The sequence below is a fragment of the Penicillium psychrosexuale genome (genome assembly GCF_028828465.1).
Source record: "Penicillium psychrosexuale strain IBT 29551 chromosome Unknown utg000003l, whole genome shotgun sequence".
NCBI classification, from domain to species: Eukaryota; Fungi; Ascomycota; class Eurotiomycetes; order Eurotiales; family Aspergillaceae; genus Penicillium; species Penicillium psychrosexuale.
The window spans coordinates 753,236-771,439 of record NW_026643188.1 but is presented as its reverse complement, the minus strand read 5'-3'; the positions used below and the strand labels follow the sequence as shown (position 1 = coordinate 771,439).

General features: G+C 50.4%; 9 protein-coding genes across 9 annotated transcripts; 4 read left to right on the top strand and 5 right to left on the bottom strand.

The window, feature by feature from the left end:
• Positions 1-312: 312 nt before the first annotated feature.
• On the top strand, positions 313-1,703 carry N7518_004210 (serine/threonine-protein kinase; the record flags this gene model as incomplete). Its single annotated transcript, XM_057185137.1, has 4 exons — positions 313-492; positions 561-651; positions 707-1,037; positions 1,094-1,703. The coding sequence occupies 4 exons, from the start codon at positions 313-315 to the stop codon at positions 1,701-1,703; spliced, it is 1,212 nt and encodes a 403-aa protein (XP_057041907.1).
• Positions 1,704-2,120: 417 nt separating this feature from the next.
• N7518_004209 (AMMECR1 domain-containing protein) lies at positions 2,121-3,231 on the bottom strand (the record flags this gene model as incomplete). Its single annotated transcript, XM_057185136.1, has 2 exons — positions 2,121-2,586; positions 2,690-3,231. 2 exons carry the CDS (start codon positions 3,229-3,231, stop codon positions 2,121-2,123), a joined length of 1,008 nt encoding a protein of 335 aa, XP_057041906.1.
• Positions 3,232-4,040: 809 nt separating this feature from the next.
• On the top strand, positions 4,041-5,208 carry N7518_004208 (HNH endonuclease signature motif containing protein; the record flags this gene model as incomplete). Its single annotated transcript, XM_057185135.1, has 5 exons — positions 4,041-4,058; positions 4,113-4,344; positions 4,399-4,520; positions 4,580-4,900; positions 4,927-5,208. 5 exons carry the CDS (start codon positions 4,041-4,043, stop codon positions 5,206-5,208), a joined length of 975 nt encoding a protein of 324 aa, XP_057041905.1.
• Positions 5,209-5,969: 761 nt separating this feature from the next.
• On the bottom strand, positions 5,970-7,528 carry N7518_004207 (glycine hydroxymethyltransferase SHM2; the record flags this gene model as incomplete). The annotated part of the gene is made up of 3 exons (XM_057185134.1): positions 5,970-7,295; positions 7,387-7,437; positions 7,496-7,528. 3 exons carry the CDS (start codon positions 7,526-7,528, stop codon positions 5,970-5,972), a joined length of 1,410 nt encoding a protein of 469 aa, XP_057041904.1.
• A 463-nt stretch (positions 7,529-7,991) lies between these two features.
• N7518_004206 (mediator of RNA polymerase II transcription subunit 9) lies at positions 7,992-8,570 on the bottom strand (the record flags this gene model as incomplete). Its single annotated transcript, XM_057185133.1, has 1 exon — positions 7,992-8,570. The coding sequence occupies one exon, from the start codon at positions 8,568-8,570 to the stop codon at positions 7,992-7,994; it is 579 nt and encodes a 192-aa protein (XP_057041903.1).
• Positions 8,571-8,907: 337 nt separating this feature from the next.
• N7518_004205 (phosphoglycerate mutase, 2,3-bisphosphoglycerate-independent) lies at positions 8,908-10,643 on the top strand (the record flags this gene model as incomplete). The annotated part of the gene is made up of 4 exons (XM_057185132.1): positions 8,908-8,932; positions 8,992-9,729; positions 9,786-10,368; positions 10,436-10,643. 4 exons carry the CDS (start codon positions 8,908-8,910, stop codon positions 10,641-10,643), a joined length of 1,554 nt encoding a protein of 517 aa, XP_057041902.1.
• Positions 10,644-11,204: 561 nt separating this feature from the next.
• N7518_004204 (tubulin-binding prefolding complex subunit YKE2) lies at positions 11,205-11,767 on the bottom strand (the record flags this gene model as incomplete). The annotated part of the gene is made up of 4 exons (XM_057185131.1): positions 11,205-11,264; positions 11,330-11,390; positions 11,455-11,650; positions 11,710-11,767. 4 exons carry the CDS (start codon positions 11,765-11,767, stop codon positions 11,205-11,207), a joined length of 375 nt encoding a protein of 124 aa, XP_057041901.1.
• A 293-nt stretch (positions 11,768-12,060) lies between these two features.
• Positions 12,061-13,599, top strand: N7518_004203 (AAA family ATPase VPS4; the record flags this gene model as incomplete). Its single annotated transcript, XM_057185130.1, has 4 exons — positions 12,061-12,353; positions 12,474-12,809; positions 12,868-13,318; positions 13,378-13,599. The coding sequence occupies 4 exons, from the start codon at positions 12,061-12,063 to the stop codon at positions 13,597-13,599; spliced, it is 1,302 nt and encodes a 433-aa protein (XP_057041900.1).
• Positions 13,600-14,308: 709 nt separating this feature from the next.
• N7518_004202 (putative spindle-pole body protein (Pcp1)) lies at positions 14,309-18,058 on the bottom strand (the record flags this gene model as incomplete). Its single annotated transcript, XM_057185129.1, has 3 exons — positions 14,309-14,546; positions 14,606-17,430; positions 17,498-18,058. The coding sequence occupies 3 exons, from the start codon at positions 18,056-18,058 to the stop codon at positions 14,309-14,311; spliced, it is 3,624 nt and encodes a 1,207-aa protein (XP_057041899.1).
• Positions 18,059-18,204: the final 146 nt, after the last annotated feature.

Below are 18,204 nucleotides of genomic sequence, written 5' to 3'. Positions count from 1 at the left end.
CTCGGAAAACATCATAAGACCGCCGAGGATACCATAAGCCCATATACATAGCTGTAATCAGCCTTTGTTGCCCAACTGTGAGTAACTTTCTGTGCACTCTCACCTTAGGTCTTCGCACTGGACTCCTGCGCCACTTTCCAGCAAGGCTGACTTTGGATTGCGCAGGTACATAAGGACAGGCATATATATAGCGCATCACCGAGTCGAACTCCTTTACCACTGCGCTCAATCCTTCACTCGCGCTTTGCATCGCACAACTTCTCCATCCCCCCACAATTCGCGTCGCACATCCCGCACTTGGTTTTATTTGCAATGGCGGCACAACCCCCGAGCGGCCAGAAGCCGAAGGTCCAACCGTGCCGATACAAGACAGGGAAGACACTGGGCGCTGGTTCGTACTCTGTTGTGAAGGAATGTGTGCACATCGATACCGGTCGCTATTATGCGGCGAAGGTCATCAACAAACGTCTCATGTCTGGGCGGGAGCATATGGTGTGTATGCCGGTAGAACTACGACTACGAAGACAAGAGTATGGACTGACGTCTTCCGATATATACAGGTCCGGAATGAGATCGCGGTATTGAAGAAGGTGTCACTGGGCCACCAGAACATCCTCACGCTGGTCGACTACTTCGAGACGATGAATAATTGTGTGTTTTCATGATAGCTCCAGCCACACCCTCACTAACGAGTGATGCTCTCTAGTATATCTTGTCACTGATCTCGCGCTGGGCGGGGAACTATTCGACCGCATCTGTCGCAAAGGTAGCTACTATGAGTCTGACGCTGCAGACCTTGTCCGCGCAGTGCTCTCTGCCGTGGCCTATCTGCATGACCACGGGATCGTGCACCGTGATCTAAAGCCGGAAAACCTACTTTTCCGCACGCCAGAAGACAACGCCGATCTATTGATTGCCGATTTCGGATTGTCGAGGATCATGGACGAGGAGCAGTTCCATGTCCTGACCACAACCTGCGGAACGCCAGGATACATGGCACCAGAGATCTTCAAAAAGAGCGGCCATGGCAAGCCAGTGTAAGTCATCACATTACGATCTCTTTATCTTTTTACTAACAGCCATCCCCTTCCAGCGATATCTGGGCCATCGGCGTGATCACCTACTTCTTGCTTTGTGGATACACACCCTTCGACCGGGATTCCAATCTCGAAGAGATGCAAGCAATCTTAGCAGCAGACTACTCCTTCACGCCGGTTGAGTACTGGCGCGGTGTATCGCAGGAAGCGCGCAACTTTATCAACAGCTGCCTGACAGTCAACCCGCAGTCACGGATGACAGCCCACGAAGCTCTCCAGCACCCTTGGGTCAACCAGGCATCCGACAGCGGCAAGGTCGGCTCGGGCGAAGATTTGCTGCCAACGGTCAAGAAGAACTTCAACGCGCGCCGCACGCTGCACCGTGCTATCGACACCGTGCGTGCTATCAATAAGCTCCGCGAGGGCGGTGGCTTCATGATGGACGGCGTTTTGAGCGTTGATCCCAAGCCTGAGCGTGTCAATGGTGATGATATCACCGAGGAGGAGCACCATGCTCCTCCGCCTGCACCGGCCAATGCTCGCGGGGCTCAGATGCAGATTGATAGCCGTGGTAATGCGCGTGGGCAGACTGAGGAGCAGATCCGGGCCCAGGAGCGAAGAGTCAAGGAGATGGTTGCTGGTTTGTGGAGCCGTACCCCTCGGTAGAATGCATGGATATGTATCGGCTTTTGTCAATGCCGTGTTTCTGCTGTAGGGATGTTCGGATTCGGATTTAGAACATCACTGGCTGCTCTTCTATGGTCTGAGGCTTTTCCTTCGCTTGGGTTCCTTTGCAATGTCTGCAATATCACATTATTATCAATACAATGAATGATGCCAGTGTTTATAATCAATAAGTCTCGGATAAGTCTCGGTTTAAAATACTTGTCTATCTTTATAGAGCTGAGATACCATATCAAATTCTCATCACAACCGTGAATTCTCGGACCATTGTCATTCCTTATTAACACCCAGACAGAAAAGTTGTTCATCAAAAACCCATGAAAGAAGCGTATCATCTTGGTTATTATAATCATCAGTCCCAATTGGAGCATTGAGATGTGGGACAAGAAGAAAAGCGGTCTAATCCGCGCCTTCCAGGATTTCCTCCCCGTCATCTAGGGAGAGAACCCACTCTCGCCATTCCTGCCATTCTGAATAACTAGCGCTTGCCTTGAGGCCCTGATATCTCACAGTACGGAAATCCGAGACCTGGTCCCAAGGCTTAGTGGCGCTGGAGTTCCCATCAGCTGCACCGCGTAGCAGTCTCCGTGCAGTACTGCTGCTACCACCATCCCAGCCTGCCTTGCGCATCAAGCTCTCCACGGTTTCTTCTTTGGTCCAGCCCTGCTCGACAGCGACGTCAGGGAGATACGTGGCACCATAGCGACGGCCGCGGTGGATGAAGGAGATCCGCAGCCCATGAGTGCCTAGAGACCAGTCCATGGCATCTGTACACGGCTCGAAGGACCCAAGGAGGGTAAGAGAGCATGATAGTGAGGGGAGGAGGGATTTGGGAATGGGTTCAAAACGCGTATCATCGAAGGCCCTAAAACAAAATCGCATGTGAGTCAGTCCGATCTATAGATAGGGGTGTACCGTTGCTTGTAGCGTTGTAGTGAGAGAGGGGTATTCAATAGGAACACACGTACGAGGTCAAAGCGTAGGACTTCAACCCCGCTGCAAGTTCCTGTGCCTCAAATGTGCCTATGCACCCGCGTAGAGACTTGTGTCCGCTTCGTGATAGGGTGTTCCATGTCACGAACAGGGGATATCGCTGATCAGGCGATCTCAGCTGGGGGGTCTCGGAAACCACACTTGGCGTGGTGATATTGGTTGAGCTCGACTGTAGTGAGATGGAAGATGTATTGGATGCGGCCGACGAAGATGTGGCTATGCTGGAAGAGGTAGAGAATTGGCTCTGAAGACGACTGATGCTGCGGAGTTTCATCTTCGTGGGTTGACTACTTGACTGGGACGATTGGTGGCTATCGTCATCTTCGTCTAGTTCATTTACGGATTGCTGACGGCCTGTATCTTCCTCTTCAGTTTGCTCTTCAAGACTCGACAACTTCTTAGTTTGCTCGTGCTGTTCCCATAGAGCCTCTACGGCTGCCAAAGTGGTGGGCTCGCGATCCTCGAATGAAGCGAGGAGAGACTCAAAGCAATAGTAGCATTGGGCGGTATTCGCCATGTCGGGCAAGGTCCTGTTCTCTCTTGGTTCGCCGGTGACTTCTTCAAGATGTACTGCACTGTTTCCGGTTTTCAATCAAACACAGATTGATCTAAGTATATGCCCTCCGTGAGGGACCGGAGCGATAAGATATTGCGTCCTTATCGATGGAGCCTGGAACTCTAATGAGGGGCCAAATTTAGAGGAAGGCCGTAGGGAGTGTAAAGCAGTGCAGTAACGAGAGTTAAAGGGCAAGAGAAGAGAAAAGAAAAGAGCAAAAACAAAATCTCGGGAGACCGAGAGAGAGGAATAGAGAGAGAAAACGAGGAACCTTCCAAGGTTGAGTTATCCGGAGCTCACGTGGACGTCTAAATGTACGGCCCCCCACATTGTACAATATACTTCGTTTTTCCTGCCAGTGCAACCCCGGTACAGTCCATTGGTATCTCCCACTTCCTTCTCACTTACATTTCATTTATTCTGACTATTCCATCCTTAGCTTATGCCGAGACAAACACTCGGAAGAGGCAATTCCCAACCCCTTCCAATGGTAAGCCCACGGTTTCCGATCCTGATATAAACCCGATATCGAGGTCAGATGCCAAAAAAGATGGGAACACAAGCCTATGGAGTGCTTGGCTGACTTGTATTTTATACATCGACACCTGAGGAATTTACGGATGACATCAGAGCCAAGCTAACCTAATTGGGGAGTATAGTCGCCTTCTATGTTTCTATATTCATCAGCTCAAATATGGCAGCAGCTATGCCAGTTCTTGTTCTTCAACCACCAAGGTACCCGCAATTAAACCTCCTGGTTTATGATAGCAATGGCGCTCTTCTTGCCGGTAAGACACGATAGCCTCATAGGAACCAGTGCGACTAATACAGCCTTGTTATAGCCCTGGCAATCCCAACTGCCCAACAAGATCGATATATCTCTCCCAAGATGCTCTATCGATACTGTTCATTCACACTCGTCTTTCCTGACCCAAGCGAGTGGGCATTTTATTTTGCTGAGCGAAGCGAGGCAAAATTATAAGTTAGGAGCCAACAACACACCAGGTACCACTGCACTCCAGCTTAACAGTGGGATTTCGGTGGCGCCTGGTAACTATATGGTTTTGGATTTAAGTGTGTTTGATACGTCTAGTATAACTAGGGTTTCCAAGGTTGACAATCGTATAGCTAGGGCACCAATTACCATCGAGCTGACAACCAACTATGCGCCCCGCCGTGTCAGAACTCAAGATACCGGAACTCAAGACACCGATTTCCAATCCCAGGGCCGGAGTGAATGGAGTCGTCTGGTAAAGTAGACGCAGAAATGACCAAAAACATACACAGCCAGTGCTAATCATATCTATAGCAAACGAAATTCCGGAATAGCCTCCGCCAAAGAGACGGTTGCTGTGCAATCACTGGGCAGAATAGGGCAAGCAGCTTTAAAGACCCTTTCCGCGGTCTCGATGCTACACATGTGTTCCCTGTGAGCAGTATACAAGAGTGGAGACGAGATGGATACCAGCAGTATATCACGGACCCTCTCCCCTCGACCGAGATTGGGCAGTCGCGTATATACTCTGCTCAGAATGGGCTCCTCCTCAGCGCAGATATCCACTCCCTATTTGATAGTTTCGAACTGGGGATTGACCCAGATGTGAGACTCTTCGTATACGATATTTTGTCGGTATATACTAATGGTTGTGAACATAGGCTAACTACAAGATCATCGTATTCGGACCGGATCATACAGGAATAGGCGGTACTCGCCTCAGAGACTCTGCTCGGAGTGGAACCTGGCGTGTGAGCGCCGACCTCCTTCGTTGGCACCTGCGGATGTGCCTGTACAACAACCTGAAGACCAATGCCGAGCCGCAGACAGTATGGGAGGAGGATCTTGGAGAAGACTCGATGGGCGAAATTCTCAGCCAGCCAGATGTGGCTGAGCGGATGGAAGTTGAGCTTTTCACGCGCCTGGGAGAACTGATAGCATGATACAGTCAAAACTTCAGAGGATAGTTGGAGTAGGGATCTTTAACAATGAATTCGCACGGAGATGTTTCCGTTGAGGCATGAATATTTACTAGATCCATACATCCGTAGCGGTTCGCTCTTTCTCCATCTAAATATGAGGAACAAGAATATTCGGCCGCATTAGCGGCCGAGTAATGTCTTTTGTGGTAGACTTTTCGAAAGTCTTTTTATCTAATATTTGAACCAGGACAAGCCAATAACGGCACTGCGCCGCTACAATGTTTATGTGCTTTCAACGGCCGTATCGCGCGCCAAGTATAGGGTTCAAAGTCGGGCAAAACTAACCAGAGAAGGTTCACACGACTTATTCTTACATGTATAGATAATAGGACCGTATCAGGAACCTTGGAAGGATAAAGCAGAGAAGAAAATAATCCTTGGATTCTAGAGATCCTTGTGTTGAGAACAGATTGTAGAATGTACATAGGACGCCCAATTAATGTTGAACTTTTTCCCCCTCAGAAATTCATGTGAGCCCGCTGTTGAATAAGTGCGAGGCCCATCCGCCGAAAAAAATAACAATTGCTCGTTTCACATGCAAAAAAGCATTCCCATATCCCAATGACCCGCGTCAGGTTGAAAAAGCAGACCGGTAATTAACCCCTAAAAACGCACCCGTGTATTTTTCTTTTGTTATACGAAATGATGTTGAACTCGTGGGATCCTGATTCAGATCCCTCTTTATTTTTTCCGTAACTCATACTCTGTCCTCAATATCCCATTTAAACGGGGAGAGGGAAGGTGCTGGCCCACTGAGAGATATCCTTGCGAAGAGCAAGGATCTCAGGAACGCTCTCATCGGCAACCTTGGCCTTGAAGTCCTTGAGCTTGTTGGCATCCTTGGGAAGCTCACTCTGGATCTTCTTGCAGAGGGTGATAGACTGATCAATGTAGCGGGCAATGCGCTTGAAGTCCTCCTCACCCATACCACGGGAAGTCATGGCGGGAGCACCAATGCGAATACCGCAAGGAGTGAGGGCTGACTTGTCACCAGGGATGGAGTTCTTGTTACAGGCAATGTTGATCTGCTCAAGAACGGCCTCAACACGAGCTCCATCAAGGTTGTTGGCGCGGAGGTCAACGAGAACCATGTGGCTGTCAGTGCCGTCCGAGACGAGCTTATGACCAAGAACCTTGAACTCCTCTTCGAGAGCCTTGGCGTTCTTGATAACCTGCTCCTGGTACTGCTTGAACTCAGGGGTGTCAGCCTGCTTGAGAGCAACGGCCAGAGCAGTGATGGTGTGGTTGTGGGGACCACCTTGGTGACCAGGGAAGACGGAGAAGTTGATAGGGTTCTCGAGGTCGTAAAGGATATCCTTGCCGTTCTTATCGGTGCTGCGGACACCCTTGCGGAAGAAGATCATGGCGCCACGGGGGCCACGGAGAGACTTGTGAGTGGTGGTGGTCACCACATCGGCGTACTCGAAGGGAGAGGGAATGACACCAGCGGCGATCAGGCCGGAGATGTGAGCCATATCGACGATGAGGTAGGCGCCAACCTTATCGGCAATCTCGCGCATGCGCTTGTAGTCAATCAGACGGCAGTAGGCGGAGGTACCAGCAACCAGACACTTGGGGCGGTACATCTCGGCATTACGCTCGAGAGTGTCATAGTCAATGATACCGGTCTCAAGGTCGACACGGTAAGGGAAGGTCTCGAAGTAGGTGGAAACGGCAGAGATCTTTCTGGTGGGGGTCTGGTAGCCGTGGCTCAAGTGACCGCCGTGGGGGAGATCCAAGCCCATCAAACGGTCATGGGGGCGCATAAGAGCCTGGTAGACCTGGAGGTTGGCGGGGCTACCAGAAAGGCACTGGACATTGACGCCCCACTTGGCGGGGTCGAGGTTGAATGCCTTGAGAGCACGCTGCTGGCAGGTGATCTCAATGGCGTCGATGTGCTGGTTGCCACCGTAGTAACGAGCACCGGGGTAACCCTCGGAGTACTTGTTGCACATGGGCGAACCGAGGGCATCGAAGACAGCACGAGAAGTGAAGTTCTCGGAGGCAATCAGAACGATTGACTCACGCTGACGCTGGATTTCCTTCTCCTGCACGAGTAAAAGAATTAGCACAGCCGAATTTTCTGGTGGGGACAATGCATTTCACTGCAGGTCCCAATGGTGTATAGTTTCGACGTACCATGAGGGCAGCAATCTCCGGATCACTGGCCACGAGGGAGTTGTGCATTTGCTATAATCGATGAGTCAATGATCTAGATGCTGAAAATGAGGGCAGATGTGATACTCACGTCCCGGTGGGACTCGGAAAGAGCGTAAGTCATGATGGAGTATGGTAATCTGTCTTATGAGGTAAACAGAAAAAAATTGATATGGAGGATGGTAGGTGAAGAGAAGGGGAAAAAATAAATGCAAGTGGTGGGGGAGGGATCTTCCGTTGCCTCAGGCCCTGAACTTTAACCCACCGAACGATATCGGAGGCAGTTGGCCGGATTAGGGTTTTGGCTATAAAATTTGTAAACCGGTGCGGCAAATCGAACTAGATTGGCTGGAGGTTCAAACAATAATGAATTCCTTGAAAAAAAGAAAGAAGAGAAACTAGGAGTATGAATTGCTGGATTTGCCACAGCTCATGAAATGATGGCGCCTTTGCTATCTTGAAATGACCGCTAAAAACACCAGGGTATTTCCTTCTTATAAACGCCAAATAAATCAATCTCAAAATCCTGCAGTACCTGGGTAACTTGGGAGTTCCGGTTGTAACCCGAGATCCTCTGGTTTTGAGCTTTATGCTTCCAAGGTCCTTGTAGTGTCCTCATGTGGTATCCCTGCTCGATACCCGAAGTCAGAGATGATAGAGCGCAAACGTCTCACACGATCCTCTAGTTCTGCAATTTCTCTTTGTTGGTCATTGACAGACCGATGCACATCTGGTAGCCCTTCGACGACTGTACGAGCCTTCTGGATTCGAATCCTGACAGAGCTAGTTTCGGTAGGGAGGTTTTTCACATCGAGCGGCGGATGAGCGCTTGAACCGAGGACCGATACTTCTGGTACGGCATGTGATGATGTAGTGTTGCCATTGTGCCCGCCATTGGGGATGTTCGAAGGTGCTTGTTGGGTCTGTGCCTGGGAAGCTCCTGGGACACCTGTTGTATCCCCAGGTGCGTCTGATGAACCGGTTTGCTGACCTTTGGAGGAGAGCAAGCGAGAAAGAATCCCATGCAATGGTGGGATTACCTCGAAGGTCTGTGGTGAAGGAAAAGGTACTGTTTGTAGTGCTGGTGTTGGCGCGTCTTTAAAGGGCGTCTCGGGCACAGGGGATTTCAGCAGCGGAGTACCCACTGGCGGGGATCGAGAAGCCATTGTCGGAAATGTTGACTCGAATGATCCCGAGGATATATATCTGAAGGACGAGTAGATCCCGGCTGGGGTAAGTTTTTAGGGAAGAGTCGGAGGACACACCCGCTCCTACAGCCGCAACATATGATTATATCAGCAAATACGCTCCTGGCACCCGGTGACGGTGACGTCGGGGCTCATGCCCCTCACCGGCAGCCTTTTATCTGCGTTAGACGTTCAATTTCTTCTTCTCCAAACATCCGTCTAAAGGTAAGTGAATCTTTCAAATTTCTCTTGGCTCAGCAATTGACCAGTGTCGTATAATTCTAGGTGTGATTCAGCCACCATAATAAACCCCACTATGGCCGACCAAAAAGTTGCTTTGAGTATGGTCGACTGCCACCCAGGTCCTCAAAAAGATATACCGCTAATGTACGTCTCATAGTTGTGATTGATGGCTGGGGTATTGCAGGCCCCGACTCCCCACCCCAGGGAGATGCAATCGCCGCGGCCGATACCCCACACATGTCCGGCTTCGCTGAGCCCAACTCCAAGACTGCCCAAGGCTATGCCGAGTTAGAAGCCTCCTCGCTGGCAGTTGGTCTGCCCGAGGGTCTGATGGGCAACAGTGAGGTCGGTCACCTGAACATTGGTGCTGGCCGTGTTGTCTGGCAGGACAGTGTTCGCATTGACCAGACCCTCAAGAAGGGCGAGATGGGCAAGGTGCCCAGCATTGTCAAGGCTTTCACCCGCGCAAAGGAGGGCAATGGACGTCTGCACCTTCTGGGCTTGGTCTCAGATGGCGGTGTTCACTCTAGCATCGCTCACCTATTCGCCTTGCTCCAGGTCGCCAAGGACATGCAGATTCCCGAGGTCTTCATCCACTTCTTCGCCGATGGACGTGATACCGACCCTAAGAGCGCCGATAAGTTCTTGCAGCAAGTGCTTGACAAGACCCAGGAGATCGGTGTCGGTGTGATTGCGACGATCGTGGGCCGCTACTATATCATGGACCGCGACAAGCGCTGGGAGCGTGTTGAGATTGGCCTCAAGGGTCTGGTCACTGGCGAGGGCGAGGACAGCTCGGACCCGCTACAGACCATCAAGGAGCGCTACGAGAAGAATGAGAACGATGAGTTCTTGAAGCCCATCATTGTTGGCGGCAAGGAGCGCCGTGTCCAGGGTGCGTTTGGTCCAAGCTGAAAGGAAATGCCATGACAACTAATTGAGCCTGTATAGATGATGATACCCTCTTCTTCTTCAACTACCGCTCGGATCGTGTCCGTGAAATCACTCAGCTGCTGGGCGACTATGACCGTTCCCCCCTTCCGGACTTCCCCTACCCCAAGAACATCTCCCTTACCACCATGACCCAGTACAAAACTGACTACAACTTCAATGTTGCTTTCCCCCCGCAACATATGGGTAACGTGCTGGCCGAATGGCTCGGCAAGAAGAACCTCCAGCAGTGCCATATTGCAGAGACTGAGAAGTATGCTCACGTCACTTTCTTCTTCAACGGTGGTATCGAGAAGGTCTTCCCCGGAGAAGTGCGCGATATGATCCCTTCGCCCCGAGTTGCTACCTACGATCTTGATCCAAAGATGAGTGCAGCTGCTGTCGGTGATAAGATGGCTGAACGCCTCGGCGAGAACAAGTTCGACTTTGTCATGAACAACTTCGCCCCTCCTGACATGGTTGGCCACACTGGCGTGTACGAGGCCGCCATCCAGGGTGTTGCTGCCACCGACAAGGCGATTGGCGGGATCTATGAGGCCTGCAAGAAGAACAACTACGTTCTATTCATCACCGCCGATCATGGGTAAGTTATTCTGGGAAATAGGAACACCTCCTATCAAAGAGGATTGCTAGTTAACCCACATTCGCAGAAACGCCGAGGAGATGCTCACCGAGAAGGGTACCCCCAAGACCTCCCACACCCTTAATAAGGTTCCCTTTGTTATGGCCAACGCCCCTGAGAGCTGGAGCCTCAAGAAAGACGGTGTCTTGGGTGATGTTGCACCTACCGTTCTCGCAGCCATGGGCGTCGAGCAGCCCAAGGAGATGACCGGTACCAGCCTGCTGGTCAAGTCCTAGATACATTTTCCCATATGTAAATGTTTGATTATGAATCAACGAATAGAATTTTGTCAATATACACATGGCATCAGAAGTCATCCATCCTCTAGCTTCTTTGCGTGCTTCAGATGGCCTTCTTGAGTCCAATCACATGCGTCCTTCTTGATATAATTTGAATACTGTTTTCGAATCTTCTCACTAGAAGGCATTAAGGAAAGATCGTGCAAATATATTAATTGATTCCATTCAAAGATCAATCGATCACTTTTGACAGCATTGCATTAAAATTTCAAGGGTATATCTTTTTTGAACCGATCCATGCGCTGTTTTGGTGTCAGGCACCTACACAAATCATACATTTCCAAGCTACCCCATCTCAATTGGGATTTGGTCCTTAACGCCCAAGCATTCCTTGGGCTACCTCCAAATGGGGTTCACGACTTGCATAGCGCATGTACTGAATCACAGTGAACCGGTTGAGGGTTGGTCCCCATCCGAGCCGTAGCTCGCACGCCACCTATTATTGCATCTCCGGGTGATATATCCTTTTTCACCTGCAGGCTCTGGGAGTCTTTGACCTTATGCGGAGGCTGAAGCAGCAGCAGCCTGCTGTTGAACCTGGCTTTGGAGTTGGATGAGCTGGGTGAGGGGTTAGAATATGCATATAGTGGGGTGTGGATTGCAGTTGGATGAGGGCGATTTACCTCTGAGCGCATCTTCTCGCTCTTGTCTTGTGTCGCATCAATCTCGCCTTCGATTCGCTTGCTGTAACTTCTCAGTCAGCACGCATTTCTCGTTGGCTCACAGTGGTCAAGGTAGTGGCACTGACATCTCCTTCTCAATGAACTCCAACCGACTGTTGACAGCCATGGTGGCTTCGGTCTTCTCCTGCTTCAGCAATACCGGGCCGATGAGCTTGTAAATGTTGGATTCATCGTCCAGCTGGGCGAACTCGTTCTGCACGCCTTCGTTCTCTTGCTGTTGCGATTCGAGTTTCTGGCGAGCATCGACTAGAACCTCAAGCTCTGGGTGTGGTGGAAGGGTCAGCAGATATTGCTATCATCAAATAAATATAGAGACATACCGTTCTGCAGACCCTGGAACTCTTCCGAAAGTGCTTGAAGCTGTTTCTGGGCGTCCATGGTGAACTTGGAGGTGAAGTGGGAGGAGGGAAAATCAATGGATCCCGCCCGTCAACAACTTCCACCTCTCACTTTTCCCCTCCAATTCTCATCAACTCTCGGTTCTAGGGCTGTTTTGCACTTCTTCTTTTCTTCTACACCAAAGAAGCTCCAAGGCTTTTCTTCTAGCACTCGCTGCCTATCCTTCCAGCCTTGGCCCATTGCCCCAACCCTTGCTCCCCTCTCCCCGCTTTATCACATCTGCCTCCGCGGTCGGCTTGCTACCTCTACAGACAGCATCCGCATTGCCCGTCATGAGTAATACGGATTTCCTGGGACGGGCGATTGATACGGTCAAGAAGGCGATAGAGAATGACAACGATGGCGAGTACGAAAAGGCTTATCAGATGTACTACTCCGCATTGGAGTTGTTCATGCTGGCCTTGAAATGGGAGAAGAACCCGAAATCAAAGGAAATGATCCGCTCAAAGGCCGGCGAATATATGGATCGCGCGGAGAAGCTTAAGAACCACCTCGCCGAGGACCGGAAAAAACCGAGCGCGGTTGGCGCAAATGGAAAGGTGGCGCAAGGCAGTGGGAAGGGAGGGTATGTATCGACTTCTTTGGACAAAAGTTTATGTTCTAGCACCGCCTTATATGTGATAAACAGTGTTAGCAAGTGAGCTATTGTCCTATGTTATCCCGCTAACAACACTGGATCGGACAGGAAGGATGATGACGATAACGGCGAAGATGCGGACGCGAAAAAGCTTCGATCGGCGCTTCAAGGAGCTATTCTGTCTGAGAAGCCGAACGTCAAGTGGGAGGATGTTGCTGGCCTGGAGAACGCAAAGGACGCATTGAAGGAAGCAGTCATTCTTCCCATCAAGTTCCCCCATTTGTTCACTGGCAAGCGCCAACCCTGGAAGGGTATCTTGCTCTACGGTCCCCCAGGCACGGGAAAATCTTATCTTGCCAAAGCCGTGGCAACGGAGGCCAACAGCACATTCTTCAGTGTCAGCAGTAGTGACCTGGTCTCGAAGTGGATGGGTGAGAGTGAAAGGTAAGGCAATATCTTTATCCACAGGAGTTTCAAGAGTTGCGTTCTAATTCGCGTCTAGACTTGTGAAACAGTTGTTTAACATGGCCCGTGAGAATAAGCCCGCGATTATCTTCATCGACGAGGTTGATGCGCTGTGCGGACCCCGTGGCGAAGGAGAGTCCGAGGCCTCACGGCGTATCAAGACCGAATTGCTTGTACAGATGGACGGTGTCGGCAAAGATTCGAAGGGCGTTTTGATTTTGGGCGCAACCAATATCCCCTGGCAACTGGATGCTGCTATTCGGCGACGATTCCAGCGAAGAATACACATCAGTCTTCCCGACTTCAATGCACGAATGAAGATGTTCATGCTAGCCGTGGGCTCGACGCCGTGTCAAATGACCCAAAACGACTATCGCCAATTGGCCGATCTGAGCGAAGGCTACTCCGGTAGCGATATTACTATTTGCGTGCAGGATGCACTAATGCAGCCAATCCGCAAGATTCAAGGAGCAACACATTATAAGAAGGTATGTATACTCGGTTCTCACCGACACAGACCACAGCGACTGACCCGAATCCGTTATAGGTACTCGATGAGGGCGTAGAGAAAGTCACGCCTTGCTCACCAGGGGATGAGGGCGCAGTGGAAATGAGCTGGCTCGACATCGATGCAGATAAGCTTTTGGAGCCACCTCTCGCTCTGAAGGATTTCATCAAGGCAGTCAAGAACTCCCGGCCAACCGTTAGCGGAGAGGATCTCACGAGGAACGCTGAATGGACCGAAGAGTTCGGCAGTGAAGGCGCCTGATCGTATCTTCCGAAAGAATCGATATCCTTCCCATCATGGCCTCCGAAATGTGAATCTTTCTACCTCATCGACAGCATAAAATCCTGGCTCCTTGGCTTGTCCAGAGAGGACGAAATCTGAATATCCCATGCCCTTGCCCATAGTCTCTTTATTTTCTCATATGCTTTATCTGTGCCCATGTCAATGCTTGCTTCATCTCGGATTCCTGTGTTTTTGGTCGGTGTCTCCGAAGATTTCGGTGTTTAGAAGCGTTTCTCAATTACTTTTGGCAACGGCGAGGCGTTGGCTGAGCAAATATTTCAAGAGTCTATCCCTGCAAGCGTCTCCGTCATAGGAAAGCGTGCGAGTAGCATACATACTGCTTTCAAGACTACAACCTGTATGATTCTTTCGCCCATGCTTGTAGGTGTACTCAAGGCCCAATTTATGTACTAGCAGACGCTACATAAATGAGTAACGAACGGTTTTTAAAATCATCAAATTCCTTGTCGGGATGACTATACACAAATGATTCGAACAAACCGGCACAAAGCCAGCAGTAAAACACTATAATAAAAGAAGGTAGACAGAATCACAAAACAAGTCGAAAGAAAACTAGTATACTTGCAAGACATGTCGGGGGAATCTCTCATGACAGGATGTCGACGCTGGAAGAACAAGAGACAAAATCAAAACGAATGACATAAAATAGAACCGATCTCCAGAGCTGCTAGCCAAGCAAGCTCTTGTTTGAGCTATCACGGCGCTTGAGCATTTCAGTCTTGGCACGCTTCAAGCCCTCGCCCAGTTTCCTGGTCCGCTTCCAATCGCTGCTCATCTTTTGCATGCGAACAGCGGCCCTCACAAGGGATATCGCGGATTTTAGTTTATGGCGTGGAGTGCGGACAGGAGCTCGGTCACGGGCCTGCACGCCCATCTCTGAAATCATGCGGAGATCGGCATCGTTGCTGTTGACAACTTGTTAGCTATATTGCAAATATTATTCGAGAGAAATGAGAGTACGAACCATGCAACTCGGACGCGTTCACCCAGTTCCATCAAGCCCTTGCTCCAGGCAAGATCACGGCGGAATTTTTCCTCACGATGCAGGCGAGCACGAAGCCAGATAATTTCCTTGCCCAGGCCTCGGATCTCTTTCTCATGTTTGGTCTTGTTTGTGGACTTGGAAAGGGAGTTCTTCTCGAGGATTTCGTCGTGGCGTTTTTGTAACATATCGAGATTTTTGTTTGCTGCTTCAGCCTCACGTTTGTGGGTATCTCGTTCTTCGCGAATCCGACGCACATGTGTTTTCAATTCGTTCAGGCGCGCTTCCCGTTCGGAAAGTTTCAGGGCTAATGATTCGGCTTCGAGAGTGGAGGATCTAAGGAGCTCATGGAAGTCTTTTTGGTCCTCTTCTTTCATTGCGGCACGTTCTAGCTCTCGGTTCTTCGTGTTCACCTTCTGGAGGGATCGGTGCGCTTCAGCGACTTGTTTTCGTAGACTGCGTAGCTCTTCGTGAAGCTTGTTTGATGGAGAATTATGTGGGGAGTGTGACTCGAATTTGTTCATCATCGCATCATGAAGATCCTTCTCCAATTCTTCTACTCGTGACTTATAGCTTTGCGCGGAAGACTTCTGCTTGGATTCACGCTGGAGGAGGATCTTTTCGCGTTTCCTAGCCTCCTCCAGGCTGTGTCGAAGTAAAGATAGGTCCCCATGTGTACCAGATTGTTCATTCTCCATCACAGGCTGCTGCTGCTCAAGAAGAGCCTCCAGTTCTTGGGCGCGACGCTCCAGGCGCTGTGCCTTCGTCTTGGCCGAAGTAAGTTCTCGATCTCGATTACCCGAGTTAGCAAGCAATTTCCCCTGAAGGCGATCGATTTCAGCCGAAAGACGACCCTCCTCTGCTGCAAATCGTTCACTTTCTGAGATAAGTTGGTCCTCAAGGGACGATTTGGCGTCTCGCAGTACTTTAAGTTCGTTTTCAAGTCTTGTCACAGTCTTGCGTAGTTCAAGTTTGTCGCGATCAAACCGGGTGGTGTCATCTGCGTTCTGGACTCGGTCGAGTTGAGCTTGGAGCTCGATGCGTTCAGCCTCGATCTCCTGCGCCGAAGCCTTCAGGTCAAATATCTCGACATGAGCATTCGCAAGCTGATCACGGAGCTTCTGCCTCTCGGCAATAGACTTTTCCAGGTTTTTGTCTAGGTCAGATGTCCCATTCTGTCGACCCTTAGCAAGTTCTTGCTCATCCGCCAGGCTCGATTGTAAAACGATCACCTCGTCTTCCAGAGCTCGCACCTTCTCTGCAAGTGCTTGCTCTTCGCGTCTAGATAGCCGAGCATCCTGCTTCGCTGTAAGAAGCTCGTCTCGTTTTTCATCAAGGTCGCGTCTTGTCTTATCGAGGTCGTCTTTAAGATCTTGGATTTGGCGGTTCAGCATAGACTTTTCTTGCGTATAGCGCTTTTTCTCGCTATCAATGGCCTCTTGTAGCCTAGACTCCTTCCCAGAGTATGTGCTACCGGCTTCCTGAAGCGTGTCGATAGTGCGCTTCAAGTCTGCCGCTTGACCTTCTGCCCATGCTTTCTCTGATTGCAGAGTCCGCTTGGTACTTTCCCAGCGACTTTGATCGACTGCAAATTGTCCCTCCTTCTCCTCAATTTCGTGGTGAAGGTTTTCGATTTCCTCTTGCAGCCGTTCAAGTTCTGCCTTGTGCTGCCAGCGAATATTGTGCCCTTCATCCTGAGCCCGAGATGTGGCGTCTTGAACCGCTTTCTGAAGTTCGCGGATTCTGGATTGTGCACGGTCGAGTTCGATTTGCAGTCCCCCCGATTCGTCGGTCAGTGCATTATGGCGAGTTTGAAGAAGTTCCTTCTCGTCTACTCCACGCTGGAGCTCATCCAAGGCCTCTTGTAGTCGAGCAGAAGTAGTTTTTAGGTCCTGCCGGGCTTGATCGCGATCACGCCTAGTTGCAGCAAGATCTTCGGCCAGCTGGTTGGCGTTATCTTCTAGGCCATGCTGAATAGTTTGATAACGCTCTTCAAGGAGAGTCGCATGGTTGGTTTTACTCTCCAGTTCTGTCCTCAGAGAATCATTCTCTCGTTGCAGCTCGCGTATCTCTTCCTCGAGCTTTTCGGTCCTGTCTTCCATTTGCCGGTTCAGTCCTTTGGTGGTGAAGGACTTATTCGACATTTCGTCCTGCAATTCTCTCAAATCTTCCTCGGCACGAGCCTTGTCTTCAGTGGCCTGCCTTGCGGCTTCAACTGACTCTCTGATCTCGGACTTGGCCTGGGCGAGACTATCATGGAGCTCTTGCATCTGCTCCTTGGCACGGTTCAGCTCAAGCTGGAGCTCTGGAGCTGCGCCATTATCCTCGGCATTACGTTTCAGATCCTCAAGCTCTTCTTCGCGTTGATCGAGTAGCCGATCTTTCTCTCTCACGCTTGCTTCTAAGTCCTCAACATCGTCGCGAAGTTTATCGGTCTCTTGAGATTGGGTATCTTTGATGTGCCTCAATTCGTCGCGCGCTTCGCGGAGTTCGAGGTCACGCGACTCAAGCTCTTCGCGCATCAGATCCATTTCGCGCTGTACCGTCTGATCCGCTTTCTCCCTCCATGATTTCTCCTTCAACTCCACTAGCTGTAGCTGGTAGTCCTTAAGATCTTTCTCTGCCTGCTGGAGGCTCTTCCGGTATCGAGAAATATCGCGTTGCATCGTTACTCGCAAGAGCTTGAGCTCTCTGTTCTCTTTGAGGGCGTCGTTATTGTATTCCGGTCCAGCTTTTTGCAGCTGTTCTTCCATGAAGTGAATCCTCAGCTTCAGACTGAAATTAACTTTGCTCAGTCGATCAATGGCCTATGGACATCAGCATTAGCCCACAGAGAGTTGCGTGCAATCCCAATGGTTGGGATATGTATCATACCATAGCTTGGTCCTTGAGCGACAAGTTATTCCCTCCGTCACCAAGGACTTCTCCGTTACGTCCTGGCAATGGTGTACTTTGCGGACTACTGCTTGCCGCATGTGGAACCGGAGTTGCCTCTTCCATTGTCCGATCCTCCTCGTATATATCAGACATGTCCATAGCAGGCAAGCCGGGTGTGTGAGCGTTGCTGCGATGGGTCTCTCGCTGATATCCCGGTGTTTTCGGACCGTCTGTTGCTCGGGCTGCAGACATGTTTCTTAAAAGATTGTTTTTCGTCGCGCTCTTCATTAACGGAGTAAACTCTCCCTTCCCGGGGGCTGCTGCTGGAAGATGTCGTAACGCGCTTCTCATTGACTTAGAAGCTGCACCGGCGCGCGGAGTGACGCGTTTGTCGAAACCCTTGATCAAATCATTGTCCTTGGATGGTGTTTGGAACGAATTTTCGAGAGAATCGAGTGCAGAGAGGTTATGTCGCCCCGCGCTGCGAAATCCAGTTGTAAGATAGGTCGCGTTGCCGTCGTATTCGGTGCGCGGCGTGTCGATGTAGGGGAAGGCCATGTTTGAACAGGGGGAGGTGGGCCAGAACCTTTCAGCGCGTAACCATCACCATCAATAAAGGCAGGAGCGAATTTTAGACTGGAAGTTCACGCCTGACAATCACAGACGTGTTTTGGGCGAGTTATCCCCGACTGTGTTAGGTTTAG